This window comes from Octopus bimaculoides, chromosome 9, assembly GCF_046866305.1.
Source record: "Octopus bimaculoides isolate indiv1 chromosome 9, ASM4686630v1, whole genome shotgun sequence".
Taxonomy (NCBI): Eukaryota; Metazoa; Mollusca; class Cephalopoda; order Octopoda; family Octopodidae; genus Octopus; species Octopus bimaculoides.
The window spans coordinates 35,174,000-35,190,508 of NC_142936.1; the positions used below are offsets into that span (position 1 = coordinate 35,174,000).

At 36.5% G+C, this 16,509-nt stretch overlaps 1 protein-coding gene across 3 annotated transcripts in view; it reads right to left on the reverse strand.

The window, feature by feature from the left end:
- Positions 1-359: 359 nt before the first annotated feature.
- LOC106877133 (uncharacterized) overlaps positions 360-16,509 on the reverse strand; it is a 50,916-nt gene continuing 34,766 nt past the window's right edge. For all 3 annotated transcript variants that reach the window (XM_014925937.3, XM_014925938.3, XM_014925936.3), the window contains exons 7-8: positions 8,368-8,494; positions 360-607 (exon numbers count right to left, since the gene is read on the reverse strand). In XM_014925937.3, the coding sequence (XP_014781423.1) occupies positions 474-607; positions 8,368-8,494 (261 nt within the window). In that variant the 3' untranslated portion in view covers positions 360-473. The remainder of the gene's footprint in view (positions 608-8,367; positions 8,495-16,509) is intronic.

A 16,509-nucleotide genomic window follows, 5' to 3' on the forward strand; every position in this document is an offset into this window, starting at 1 on the left:
TGCGTATGCATATGTGTGAAAACGTGGGGATGGGAATTGGTCAGTGCTGGTGCATGCGTGGTGGTGTGTTGTGATGTGTGTGTGGTATGGTGTAGTGTGGTATGGTGTGATGATGTTGGGAGGTGGGGTAGGTGAGAGTGGGGAAAGCACGGGTGGGGTGTGGGTTAGGCTGAGGGTGGGGGTAGAGGTGGGGCATGTGGGTAGGGAAAGGGTAGGGTAGAGGTGGAGTATATGTGACAGGGTAGAGGTGGGATATGAGGATAGAAGGTGTAAGGGATGGGATGGGGTACATACATACACACACACACACACACACACGCAAACACAGAGCATAAATATTTAGTTAACAACAATGAAGATGATGATGATGACAACAGAGCATTATCTTTATGTGCCTTCAACTCACCCCAAGAAAAACCGAACCCTATTAAAGTTCAAAAATGCGTGGACTAGTCATTGATGACCAAATATTATCAATCATCAAATGGGAAAACACCATCCACCAGACACTTTATCATGTGACGCTTCTCATAAATGATGTCATTCAATTTGTGTCTTGTTTCTTCAAAAAGCTTGCGCTGTTCACTGTTTAATTGTGCAGGGGAGTCTAAATGAGAAAGAAAAACAATATATATACACATACATTTACATATATATATATATATATATATATATATATATATATATAGACAGAGAGAGAGAGAGAGAGAGAGAGAGAGAGAGAGAGAGAGAGAGAGAGGGGGGGGGGGGAGAGACCTTCTATTTATAAATGTTCTATAATGCACACAGCCTTGGTTTTTTATGTCATTACGAAAAATAAATTCTTATATATATATATACACACATACATATACACACACATACATACATACATATATATATATCATGTATCTATAAAAGTGGGCTGAAAAGTTCATTGGCTGACTATGAAGTAGTGATGCTAGAGCTGTGAAACTTTGCATGCATTAATTTCAATTCTTCTTATTAATAAATGCATTGTTTCTTCTCCAGGTAAACTGACATCTGACTGTTCAAAGAAATCTTCAAAAGTAATTAGTAGCGACGTCTCTTGAAAATGGACAAAATTTGGCATCATTGTGTTATCAAGTCTTGAAGACGATTTAAGGTCTGGACGTCATGCAACTGCCATCACCGAGGAAATCATTGGTTGTATTCACCATTTAGTGATGAATGACAGGTGACAGGCTATAAATCAAATAGCCAATGCTATTAGCAAATCCCATGAAATAGCTGAGAATATTCTGTTCAATGAATTTGGCATGATGAAGGTTTCTGCTCAGTGTGTGCCACATCTCCTGACACCTGATCAAAAACACACTAGGCTGATCACATTGCTGGAAAATCTGACATTGTTTGATGCAGATCCATCTGGTCTCCTTGAATGTTTCCTAACCCAGATGAGTGTTGGCTTCATCACTTTGAGCCAGAGACAAAGAGACAATCCATGCAGTGGAAACACCCTTCCTCACTTGTTCCAAAGAAGGCCAAGGTTGTTTCATCTGCAAGGGAAGGTGATGGCCTCAGATTTTTGGGATGCAAAAGGCATTGTGTTTATTGACTATCTTCAAAAGAGCCACATCATCAATAGAGAGTACTATGCCAACTTGCTGAAGCAGTTACAACAGGATATCAAGGCCAAATGCTCAGGAAAACTGATGAAGGTGGTCTTGTTTCATCAGGACAACGCTCCAGAACATGAGTTCTTGATTTCAATGGCTGCTGTGCATGACTGTGCCTTTGAACTGTTTGATCACCTTTCCCATTCTCCTGATTTGGCCCCATCTGACTATCATGAAAAAATACTTGACTGGGAACAAGTATTGCAGTTACAATATCATATCTGCTGTCAATGGATTTTTTTACCAACAGGATGAAAACTTCTTCCCCAATGGGATCCAATCATTGCAACACCAATGAAAGAAGTGTGTAGTCTACAAGGGGGTCTATGTTTGAAAAAAAATCTCATTTGGTTACATTCTATGGAGTACTTTGGTTGGCCTATGAACTTTACAGCTAACCCTTGTATTTACACACACAAGTACACACACACACACACACACACACACACACACACACACACACACACACACACACACAGCATAAATATTTAATTTTAAGTTTCAATAATCAGGAAAATAACAATTAACACACAAGAACTTTTCTGAAATCATCCAGGTCAATTTTAGTCCCTTAACCCTTTTTTTCTTTTTACTATATTTCTGTTGAAATAAACTGCCTTTGTTTCAAGTAATTTTGAAAATAATGACAAATTTAGTAAAATAACTTAATCATTATTAAGCTGGTTATTGGAACATAAATTAATATGAAATTTTAAATCACTTTTTAGATCACTTTAAAATATGAAGTTTGTATCATTGAACTAAGGGGAAAATAATACTCTGAACTCTTGGATAATTTCCTATCTTATATTTGATAAGGGGGAAATCTTTCCTAAAATAAAATAGAAGCATTAAACAACTTGTGCTGGGTGATAAAACATCTTGTCTTTTTCTGTTGGTATCACTGTACATATTTTGCCTAATTTCTCTCCTGCATTACTTTAGTCTTCTTAAAAATATTTATAACATTTACATGTTGCAAATGCTTCAAGCAAACTGATGTGGCCCAAGTATTACTGCTATTTTTACAGTTAGCAAACTACAACCACCTTTACATTTATCCTTCTAGTATCCATAAAATACACTAGTCAGATACCCTATGTATGGTGTAGGAGAAGTAGCACTTGATCAACTGACTACATCCAGTCCTCAAAAATTTTGGTCATGTGCCTAGGCTAAGCATTGTAACCATGTGCCCAGGCTACAAATCATTATCATTATTGGAGAAGCACTTTACTTTTACCATTCCAGAGTTTGATAAAGCAAGCAAGTCAGAGTCAATCATATCAGCTAAATCTCTTCCTCAGCCAAGTGCTATTTTGTGTCTATTGAGCCAACAAGGATGCCTCTATATGGTTGCTCAATCATCTGCTGGAATTAGCAAGCTAATTACCACAAATCACACTCTACTGTCTAAGAAAAGAAGATATTGGATAATTTGGTCCTGTGTTCTTTGCACATAGAAAAAAGACAAGATGATCATGGCTAGAATGTTTTTGATCATAGGTCTGCTTGATCAGAATTGACCTAGGCTTAAATAATAATAATATATATCCTCATGTCTATACTAAAAACAAATGCTCATGCAAATACTACTACTACTCCTGCTGTTTCTGCTGCTGTTGTTTAACACAGCAACGTCGCTAGGTAATGTAACATGCCAAGCTGTCCACAACTAAGATAACACTCTTCATTCAAATTTCAAGAATTCTGCAGAGGATTCTCACAGTTCTAAGCAATGCTGTTTTCTGTAGACACTTAATCTTCACATTTACACTTATCTTTCCAATCCAGCTTGTGAGCTTCGAGCATAGCACCAGCTACAACACTCACCTTCTTCAATGGCCACAGCATTTTACCTTCCACTTCAAACCATCATATCTGACCTGCATCATTCCTTTTCCCAATACTCTGTTAATACTAGAACATGCAATATCTATTGTTAAAAAGGGTTTTTTTTCCCCTCTTTATTAATATTTGGCTTTTGTTGTTCAATTTCATGATTGAACCTGGTGCAGCTCTCCAACTCATCAAGCTCCAGTCAAACTGTCTAACCCATGCCAGCATGGAGAGCAGACATTAAATGATGATGATGATATTGGCTCATTACATCCAACAGTATCTTCACCTTGTCATTCCTGATTACTCCTTCTGGGGTTTGCCAATACCATGTCTTTGCTTATCCAATCCATACTGGTCTCAAAACTTCCAAACTTCCAATCATTCTTGATGCATTATCATGTTTTCTTTTGTATTCCTTTGTGGACAGCTTTATGTATTCATTTGCAACAAGTCATACAGTCTAACACTTATCACTGCACAACCTGCACTTGTCATTTTCTGCCATATTGTCAATCCTGCAGTTGATGTAATTTGTCTTAAGTTCTTGTTCCTGCACTGCACAGATAAGTATTTCTGTTTTTGGCTTCAAGTCACTCTTCCTTAGCCAATGCCACCTTCCATAGGCTTCTGTATTCCTGCTCACATCCCTTGCAAACTACCCATATATCTTTTTTCCATTCCATTTTCTTTTATCTTCCTTACTCATTTCTCTTTGCACATCTCTGTCTCCATGCAAATATCTGTCCTGAGTATATCAGATATTCTCACCTGAACCAGCAAGGCTTCTATGGCACTCTTGACATAGAAGCCCTAAACTATTTTCTTCTGAGCATATACAATTTTCATAACTGATTAGTCTTTGTGTCTGATTAGATACAGCCTGTCAGCATTGCTCTTGGGGTGGAATGCTCCATGCATTGTAAGTAGTTTTCTCAATTTTTGCTATAACCTCTGCATCTCCTCTTCCCTATAATTGATAATACTTGCAACATACTTCAGTTATGCAATTGCCCACACATTGATTGCATGAAATTTATTTCTTCCATTCAGTTTTGACCACAACACCAGTTCAAGTCTTTGGAGATATTCTTGCAGAAACCTTTTCTTCATTTCTTTTTCCATCACTTTATTCACCTCCAATATGCTCAAGTTGCTGAGACCCCCTTCGGTCGTGACTGACCATGGGATTGCACCTAGAAAGTTACCCTCTGAGGCACAAGTCCGGGCAAGTTTGTTTATGGAAGACCAGCAGACGCCCATGCATACCAGCCTCCCCTTTCCACGCCACCAGTGTTATCCAAGAGTAAGGCAAAAGCCGATATAGCTTGGCACCAGTGACGTCGCAACTCATTTCTACAGCTGAGTGAAATGGAGCAACGTGAAATAAAGTACCTTGCTGAAGAATACAACATGCAGCCCGGTCCGGGATTCGAACTCACAACCTCACGATCGTAAGCTCAATGCTCTAACCACTGAGCCATATGCCTTCACATGCCCAAGTATTTATAGATATATATATATACCCAGGATCATCAAGCCTCTTCATGTTTTCTCCTGATGGTAATTCTTTACCTTCAAGTCTGTTGATTTTTCCCTCTCGTTAAGAATATTACTCTACATTTTTTAGGATCAAATTCCATTTTGATGTCCTTGCTAAAGCAATAAACTGTTACTAAAGCTTCATCCTTACCAAACAGCTTGATATCATCCTTATATAACATATGACTGATCTTTTGCTGTTTTTCCTTAAACTCATATCCAGATGTTACTTTCTTTGTAGCAATGTTAAAGGAATCATGCACAGCTAGTAAAGGAGACACTCTGTCTCCTTGAAAGATCTCCCTCTTGATTCTTAATATTCCTACATTCTGTTTGTATGATGTGAGCTTAGTCTTCTGACATACTGTACCTTTTCTATTGAAAAAACTCCATGTGTTGTCGTGTCATACACCTTGCAGTAATCTATCCAGGTCATTACCAAATTTGTTTTCCTTTGCATATTATCTTTCATCACCATTTTATCTATAGTCTTTAGTTCCCCAGTAAATCCATTTACAACCCTTCTACTATAAAGGGAAAATTCCATTATCATCAAGAAGCGTATACATTTCATCAGCAATCATTCCAGTGAGCAGCTTCCACATCAACAGGAAGCATAATTATGCATCTGTAATTATCCACAGCATTCCTTTTTAAAGCATCCTCCAAACACAGTATTGTTTATCCAGTAGTTATCCACTTAGGAATCTCTTCATTCCCATTGATCAGTGCATTAAGCTGTTCTGCTTTTCTTTTACGGCACCCTGCCAGCTTCTTTATCCAATACTTCTCAACAGCATCAGGTCCAGCTGCTTTACTCATCTTCCCACATACTTCAGTTCTATATTTGAGAGATGAGGAATTATGTACATTATTTACATTTTACGGATATTTGTCCTCATCTTGTTTGTAAATAATTCCCACATACTTGTTGCACATTTTCTTTTCAATTCTAATTTCTTCCTGCAGTAGACAAGAACTCCTTCAAATTTTGTTGCTACTCAGCCACAGCATTTTGCTATTCTTCCTAACCCCATATCTTGCTCCAAAATATATGACTTTCTTCTGCTTCTGATATAACACTTTTGTGTGTGATATCCCCCATTTATTTCTTGATAAAATTTTCTTCTCATCATTTTGGAGTAATCTATTTTGTTTCTACTGCTTCACTCTTTGATCAGGTCTTGTAATTTTGCCTCTTTTTGCCAAAACATGCTGTTTCAGTTCTTCAATTACAAAATTCAGTCCTTTCCAGTCAACACCATACTGTTATCTTCAGTATGTCATATTTATAACTTTTCCTAAGCTTACATTTTCTCTTTCTTTTCATTACTGATACATCAGCAATAAGCTTATTTATATCTCCTTATATCCTTCATTTTCACCACAAGTCTTTATTTTGTATTTCTTGTATTACTTGTTCTTTCATTGACTTTTATTTTTGAGTTTTCCACAGCAACACTACTTGCTGCCTTAATAACTCTATTGCTTTTTGTTATGTTGTGTATTCTCATACTCCAAAATTTTGTTAACTGTCATTGTTTTTTTTGGTTCAATTTTCTCTAATCAGCATTGTTGAAATCACATGCACATTCTATATGTTGGGAATTTTACTAATTCAAACACCCTATTAATTATTATTTGATCAATCCTCATTCAGCACTCCACCAGCATCTGTATTATGTTGATCAAAGATACATTAATGTCATCAAAATTTCCATTTGCTACCATTTTAAATCCATTACTTTGAACAGTATCATCCAGCTTCACTATTTCTACTTCATTCTCCTGTACCACACTTAATACTTTCATTTGTTTGTCTCTCGATGGCTTCAAGTTCAACCTAATGTAACTATCCATTCTTTCAAATTGCTCTTTCCTGGTTGCAAATCCTCTGCGCTGTAGTTTCAAACAGTCCTCTCCTTTTCCAATCACTATACATTCTTTGTCAATAATCCCTTACTAGAACTCCATTTTCATTTACTGGGTTGCTCACATAGTAGCACTCCATGACAGCAGCATTTACCTGTTTACTGTACTTCTTTTCATAGTTAGCAGGAGCTGAGTTATGACTGGGCCCACTCTGTACTATGAGGCTCGTGTTGAGCAAAGTACTTTCACCTCTGGTTTTAATACTATTTATGTCATTATTTGAATCATTATTTTGCAGCAGTTTATTAATGTGTTAGGTTTGTAAGGGTTTCCCTTCCCACAAGTATTTTTTTTGTGTGATACTATCAGCAGGAGAGCCAACAACCAAAGCTAAAAACCCTTCCTGGCAATGAGACACAACTTAACCTCATCAGATGCCAGCCCAGTACTTCTTGGTCATGGGGTATTGTTGTTGTCATCATTGTCAGAACCGTTAGAACATTGGATAATATGACTAGCGCTATTTCTTCTGATTCATTCATTCTGAGTTCAAATATTGCTGAGATCAACTTGACTTCATTCTTTTAGGTCAACAAAATAAGTACCGTTTGAGCACTTGGGTTATTGTAATAGGCTCGCTCCCTGCCTCTAAAACTGCTGGCCTTCTGCCAAAATTTAAAACCATTAGTATTACTATTATTATTATGATCCACATATAGCTGAGTGATTAAGAAGTTCAGTTCACAATCAAGTTTCAAATTCAATACCTTGGGCTAAGCATCTTCTACTGTTGCTTCAGTTCTGCCTGTCAGTGCAATTTGGTAGATGAACCTGTGTAAAAACCCATCGTATAAAGAAAGCCTATCAAGTGTGTGTGTGTGTGCGCGTGTTTATATTTTAATATGTTGTGGTTTTGTATTGTGCAGAGTTGTAAAATGAGTTGTGTCCCTTTATTTATTGAATTATTGAAGTGATTAAGTTACCTTTATGTCAAAAAGTAACTTAACTATTCAATGAATTAAATACCAGATTAAAACAAAAACTGGTGGTAGGGAGCAGTCCAATGACTGAAAATAATAAAAGAATATCAGTGCTCTTGCTGTTGACAGCTCCAGTTGGATTGATTTAAAATCCTGGCTGCATGTTATACATATTAGCATAGAAAATCTAACACATCATATTCTTGTTCTTTACAAAACAATACTAATAGTGTAGCTGCTGCTGCTAATAGTTTTTTAAATTTTAGCACAATGCCAGCAATTTTAGCAGGAAGGGGTTGGTTGACTACATCAATCCCAGTACTTGTATGGTACTTCATTTTATTGACCTAAAAAGAATGAGAGACAAAGTTGATCTCAGCAGGATTTGAACTGAAAATATAAAGAGCAGAAGAAATGTTACTAAGTATTTCGTCTGGTATGCTAGCAATGCTCCCAGCTCTGCAAAGGTAACTGGTGATCAGGTGGGTACTTACTTTCTGAACAGAAACACCAATAATAAACAACCCAAGTGGAGCCAGAAAAAAGAGTAGCAGGTCTAGGAAATTCTTCAGTTAGAAAGAGCAACGTTCCAAGGTATCCATAGGCATGATGGAAAATATCCTGAAATACATCAAATAGATAATAAATATATGTGCATGTTATGTGCATGTGAGAGAATGACAAGGGGAAAATAGTCAAGAAAACCTTAACATACTTGATGATGTATTAGCCTTCAAAATTTTAAGTAATCAAAAATTACAGTGATGAGTGGAATTATCAAAATGATTAATCATAGTTAAAAAGAAAGAGCAAAGAAAACAACCCTAAATTTTTGATAAAATCAAATATGGAATGCAATGGGAGCGAATCTGGTGTTTAAATGTGTGTGTGTGTGCATAGGGCGTATGTATACTTATTATATATATATATATATATATATATATATATATATATATACACACACACACACACACACATACACATATATATACAGGTACACAATCCTTTATCTGGAACCCTTGGGGATAGTTGTGTTCTGAATTTCCGATTTTTGAGGATTTCAGAACAAAAGGCAGCTGCCCCAGATCATAAACTAGACATCAAAACAGATGTCCAACTACACTAACAAAAGCACATGTATACACACTCACATTCAGTGGGAAAAATAAAGATTTATTTATAGAGTAATGTACTGGTAAATGAAATAGTGTGATAATTAAGAGCCTAAATAATAAAATGCATACAGTGGGGTAATTTAAAACAAAAATACATGATCCACAAGTACAGGTGCTATTACTATAATATTTCTGTAGAGAGACATAAGTATTCACACTAATTTGAATAAAGAAAGACTACAAATGGTATTACAGTTTATTCATATGCTATAGCCATAAATTGGTTCAAACTAGGCTAAATATGTAGCTACCATTAATTTGTAGAACAGGATCTGTCAGTGTCACCAGCATTGTCATCAGGTTGCAGGCAAATGTCTGATGATGGGCCAGCAACAGGATTCTCAGGTAATGAAATAGCACTACGAGAGAGGAAATTTTTAAAGACTTCTTCAAGTGTCATCTGTCTCATTAGCATAGGTTTCTGTCTAAGCAATGTTTCTGAGTAAACTCCCATAGTTTGTTGCTCACTGATAAATGCACGTTGTTCAAGGCCAACTATTAATTGATCACAAATTTTCACCATATCATCAATAGGAATTTTTTCACCTGTGTTCTCCATGTCATCATTACTACTGTCTTCATTCTTATCTGTATTTAACACTATTTCAGCAATTTCTCCTTCACTCAAGGAATGCACAAGAGGTGCAACATTGTCAATGTTTAGCATTTCTTCAGTGTCCAATTCTAGATCACTTAGACTTCCACACAATAAACTTTTGGCATAAGTTATGAGTTTTGATTGCATCTTCTCGTTAGTGACACAAAATCCTCTGAACTCATTATCTATAGGGTCGCTTTCATAAAACATTGTTATTGGCCAAATTCTGTGCCAGGCATTTGTTACTGCTGATTTATCAACATCAGTCCAAGCATTCACAACTGAGTAGATGGCATTCTTAACAGTGAACTCTCTTAAGTAGTCTTGCATTCTTACTCCTTTGTTGACAGCATCAAACACACAGCTCATAAAATTATTTTTATAGTTGCTCTTCATCATCATCATCATCGTCGTCGTTTAACGTCCGCTTTCCATGCTAGCATGGGTTGGACGATTTCACTGGGGACTGGCAAGCCAGCAGGCTGCACCAAGCTCCAATCTGATCTGGCGGAGTTTCTACAGCTGGATGCCCTTCCTAACACCAACCACTCCGAGAGTGTAGTGGGTGTTTTTACGTGCCACCGGCACAAGGGCCAGTCACAAGATATTGGCAACGGCCACGCTCAAAAAGGTGTTTTTTACGTGCCACCTGCATGGGAGCCAGTCCAGCGGCACTGGCAACGACCTCGTTCGAATGATTTTCTAACATGCCACCAGCACAAGTGCTAGAAGACAATGCTGGTAACGATTACGCTCTAATGGTGCTATTTACGGGCCACTAGCACAGAAGCCAGACAGCTGTTCTGGCAATGAACATGCTCAGACAGTGCTGTTAGTGCTCCACTGGCACAAGTGTCAGTCATCGAGTATGGTTCAATTACGATTTTGATTTCACTTGCCACAACAGGTCTTCGCAAGTAGAGTTTAGTGTCCAATGAAGGAGAGGTTGGCATGGCTGGAGCATAAAACTCCTAGGTCACAAGGCTGTAAAACAGATGTCAGATTGGGAGGTAAGTAAATGCCAAAAACATTACTTTTCACAAGAAATTCAGCAGGATGTGCAGAGCAGTTGTCTAGGAACAATAAAATTTCAGTTTTCTTCCAGTCCAGTTTGCCTGTAATGAGCTCATGCTGCTGGTACAAAATGATTATTGAACCAGTCAGAAAATATTTCTTGGGTTACTCATGCTTTCTTGTTTGCATAATAATGCACAGGTAAATTAACCATGCCTCTCAGACATTAGTTTTTTCCAATGACTGCCAACTTCACCTTGTGTGTGCCCGCTGCATTAACACCTCCAAGGACAGTTAACCTTTCCTTAGCATCCTTAAAACCTGCTGATGCTGTCTCATCTGCTGTTGTTAAAAAATTTTCTTGGAACGTAGCACCAGTACATAGCTGTTTTATCAGCATTGTAAATCTGTTCAGGAGAAAGGTTTTCATGAGATATGATTTTGCAAATTCATCTATGCAATTTTCTACAGCTTCATAATCAGCAGAAGCTTTTTCACCTAAGATTTTGAGACATTTTACACCATGATGCTTCTTAAATTTCTGCAGCCAACCTTCTGAATATTGACACTCCTTCAATGTTCAATTCTTTATGATATATTCTAGCTTGTGCCATAACCAACAACCCATTCAGGGGCATATGTTTCCTTCTTCTTTATCAAATCGATCCTATCATCACACAGTCAAGATCTTCATTTTTTGCCCTAAGTAGTGTTTTACAATTTGTCATTAGTTTGTGATCATCTCTCACTATAAAACTTTGTTCCAACATCATACTCTTCAGTGAACCACTGCACAGACACACCACAATCAAGTTTCTGCAGTAACTCCACTTTCTGCATTATAGATAATTATTGATTCAATAAAAAGACAACAAACGGAAAATACGACATACCTGTGTATATATATATATATATATATATATATATATATATATATATATATATATATATATATATATATATACTAGCAGAGATACTTGGCATTCTTCAGGATTAAAATAGTATAGTTTCTTATTGTTTTACTTGTTTCGGTCATGTGACACTGGCCATGCTGTTGTACTGCCTTTAGTCAGAGAAATTGACTCCAGGATTTATTCTTTGTAAGCCTAGTACTTATTCTACTGGTTTGTTTTGCCAAACGGCTAAGTTAAGGGGATGTAAACATAGTAACATTGGTTGTCAAGCGATGGTAGGGGTACAAACACAGACACACATGTACACAAACATATACATATATATATATATATATATATATATATATATATATATATATATATATATATATATATATACGTATATATATATATATATATATATATATATATATATATATATATATATATATATATATATACCTTTGGAAATGTGCTGTGCGTGAGAAGACCCGGCAAGCCAAGTAAGATCGTTGCCAGTGCCCCTGGACTGGCTTGTGCGGGTGGCACATAAAAGACACCATTTCGAGCGTGGCCGTTTTCGTGTGGGTGACACGTAAAAGCACCCACTACACTCTCTGAGTGGTTGGCGTTAGGAAGGGCATCCAGCTGTAGAAACTCTGCCAAATTAGATTGGAGCCTGGTGTTGCCATCTGGTTTCACCAGTCCTCAGTCAAATCGTCCAACCCATGCTAGCATGGAAAGCGGACGTTAAACGATGATGATGATGATGATGATGATGATGATGATGATGATGATGATGATGATATATATATATATACGTATATATATATAGATATATATATATATATATATATATATATATATATATATATATATATATATATACACACATATATATATATATATATATATATATATATATATCTATATATATACATGTATATATATACTAGCAGTATAACCCGACCTTGTCCGGGTGTGACTTATTATGCCATCTATGATAAGTCTTGCTAAAAACTAAAAAAGAAAGCCTTACAACGAAAAAACCCTTATGATGTAAATATGTTCATAATTCAAAAGACGATGAAATTAATAGGGAAAGTCTGAAAGCTGTTTTGCGTAAAATTATTAAGCATACGTAAATTTCATCCGTGTAATTGGCTATAGAAATGCTTGTGCAAAACAACTTTTTGCGCTGCCCTGATTACACATAGCAGGGTAATCCCTTTTCACAGGAGCTAGGATGGCAATTTGTGATGAAGCAATTGCTGACAATCTGTTGCTAAACAGTTTTGCCAGAATTCTATCAGATTGGGCAGAAGGTGTTGATGCACCATTTTGCATTATGTTCAAAGTAGCTACTGGAATGTGGTGAATTGCTGCAGTCTGTGGCTGTCATTTTAAACCGGTTGCTGTCTTTCCCCAGCAAACTCTCTTCTTTGGAGGCATAATCTATGTATATATTAAACAGAACAACAAAAGTTATAATAGATGGCAGGGTCGGTACTTTTCACATATCTGTAATTTTTCAGATTAACACCCGCACGATTACGCAACCCTAATCCTAAACCTAATCCTAACACTAACCCTAAACCCTAACCCTAACCCTGACCCTAAAAAACGTAACCATAACATTAATTCTAAACCCTAACCCTGACCCTAAAACCCTAACCCTAACACCCTAGTGAAAATCGTGGTAAATTTACAAAACATTGACGAACATGAGTTATATTTTACTGAATGTATGCTTTTGAGAGAACGAGAGAGGAAGAGGTAGAGAGGGGGAGAGAAAGGAATAGGGGTAGTTAAAAGTTTTCTTATGACTGCTTCTCTTCACTGCCTATTACTTCATTAGAAATCTAAGGATGCACATAAGCACATAATAGAGAAAAATGAAACAAATATGGACAACTTGCTCCGAAACACCACCGAGTGGGGAACACTTCTCAAAAATAACCTGCAGTTGTTTCCTTCAAAATTCCTACATGCTTGAAATGTACATACATCAAGGTACATTTGTACAAAATTTCATGAAAAAATATTCATTTTCCTGGAAGTTAAGAAGAATTTAAGTGGAATTTCCGAATATTGTACCCCACCCCCTTCCAAAACACTTTCACCGAAAATTCTTGTATATTTGGAATCTACATAATAAATAATATATGCATAGAAAATTTCATTAAAAAAATATTCATTTTTATGAAAGTTATGACCTTCCAAAGTTGGGGGATACAACTCTAGTTATGCCATCAATGTTTTGTAAATATACCACGATGTGAATGATTGTGTTTACTTGCACAGAGAGCGAGAGAGGAAGAAGGGGAGAAATGAATAGAGATTGAGAGCAATGTGTATGTTGTTGTCACGGGTCAAGTATGTGTGGTTGTGTGTGTTTTTACGTATCTATGTTATGAAAAATAGGTAAAGAACACTGAGATGAAAGTTTAATCTATGACGTTGTATGTATCACTTTCTCTCTCTCCCTCTCCCTCTTTAACTCTTACTCTCTATATTTTTATGTTGAGCGCATGTGTAAGAATGGCGTTCCAGGTAGAAGGGATGAAATATAAAAGTTGCTAGAAACAACAGCCAAATCTCCCTTAAATCACACAAAGTAAACGGAATTTTAAAAATCTAATTACTGCACTGGAAAGTTCACATCGAGAAAATTCCATTGATGTAAAAATTTTTACGAAAAAGTGGAAAATGTGGATTTCTATAAACATTCAAAAAGGCTTCACACAAACACACAACTTCAGATTTATATATTAAGATATATACAGGTGTTGGACAGAATAATGGAAACACCTAGTATGATAGCATCATAATTTTGAAATATTTATAAAACCTTGAAAAGCTTGTTTATTTCTTTGTTTTTTGATTTATTATTAGTGTTGCTTAATATGCTTTGCTAAAATTGCTGTTTCTTTTCAGATATCATCAGAAAAAGGTAATTAAAATTCATTAAAATGACACATCTATCAGACTTTCAAAGAAATCAAATTGTTGGTGCTTGTATGGCAGATGCTAGCATAACAAACAACAGCTGAAATGTTTGGTGTATCAAGAAGTACTGTCTCGAAAGTAATGACAGCCTTTGAGAAAGAAGTAAAACCTCCTTGTCAAAACAAAACTCCGGAAGAAAACCAAGACTTTCAGTTAGGGACTGTCAGACTTTTATGTGAATTGTTAGAAAGGATCACAAAAGTACAGCTCCCAAAGTTACTGCAGAGCTTAATGACCACTTCAAGAACCCAGTTTCCACAAAAATTATTCGCCAGGAGCTGCACAAAGCTGGATTTCATGGGTGGGCTGCAATCAGAAAACCACTACTTTCAAAAGTAAACGTTGCAAAGCATTTAGAGTGGAGTAAAAACCTACAGAATTGGTCCCTAGAGCAGTGGAAGAATGTTATTTTCTCAGACGAGTCATTCTTTACCTTATTTCCGACCACCGGCCAAGTATACGTGTGAAGACAGTCAAAAGAAGCATTTGACCTAGACTGCCTTCTTCCACTGTTAAACATGGAGGAGAATCTGTGATGATCTAGGGGCTATATCTTGGAAATCCGCCAGCCCAATAGTTTCCCCTTCATGAAAGAATTAATAGTCAAGACGATTCAAGCATTTTATCTGATCAAATTCATCCTATGGTTGCAGAACTGTTTCCAGAGGGAAACGCAATCTTTCAGGATGATAATGCATCAATTCACACAGCTAAAGTCGTTACTGAATGGTATGAGGAACATTCTAGTGACGTTGAACATCTTATCTGGCCACCAGTCCCCAGATCTCAATATTATTGAACATTTATGGTGCATTTTAGAAGAACAAGTAAGGAGTCGATATCCTCTAGCATCATCACAAGAGCTGGAGACTGTTTCAGCTGAAGAATGAACAAAAATTCCTTTGGAAACAATTCAAACTTTGTACAAGTCCATACCTCATAGAATTCAAGTTGTAATTACTGCCAAAGGCAGGCCTACCCCATATTAAAATAAATTTGTTTGAAATTTTATGGTGTTTCCATTATTTTGTCCAACCCCTGTACATATATATATAGTAATGTTTATATGCCAACATAACATGGCAGTCCTGTAAAGAACGATATTACTGCTGTTTTAGCCCCAGGAAAACATCTTTTCCAGCTGGCTAACAACACACCATCTATATCCATATATAGCATTTGCAAGGGAGGTTATCGCTCCGATCTCTAGCCTTACATGATACTCACAGACCTAGGTTTCTGGATGTTATCTCTACCCTTATGTATTGTTAGCCAGCTGGAAAAGATGTTCTCCTGGGACTAAAACAACAGTAACATTATCCTTTACAGGACTACTACGTTATGTTGGCATAAAAACATTACTATCCAGTACTGTTACTGCATTTCTCTCGCTCAGAGATTTAAAACATATATATGTGTGTGCGCGTGTGTGTGAGTGCTTGTTTCCCACTACTATTTGACAACTGGTATTGGTGTGTTTACATCCCCGTAACTTAGGGGTTCAGCAAAAGAGTCTGATAGACAAAGTGCCAGGCTTAAAAAAAAAGTACTGGGGCCAGCATAGCCACTGTCTAATAATTGAAACAAGTAAAAGATAAAAGAATTAAAAGAATATTGATTCTTAAGACATCTAGACTGGTTCAGACCAGAAGAATAACTTTTCCGTTTTACGACAAGTGTATTCGATGCTCATTGGTGCACAGAATTCTGGGACGCTGGTGTTTTGACATGTTGTGTCTCAGTCAGAAGTTCTATGTATGTATGTACATACATACAGATATACATACACATTAATATTTATTTCCTGTCAAGTTATATATAAAACAATTTAACATTAAACTGAAGGACTGTTCAATACTTTTCAGTAGGGTACATGCTTATTAAACTTCTACAAGGAAAAGGTTGCTAGTGACTTCAATGTTTCAACATATTTCCCTGTCATCACGT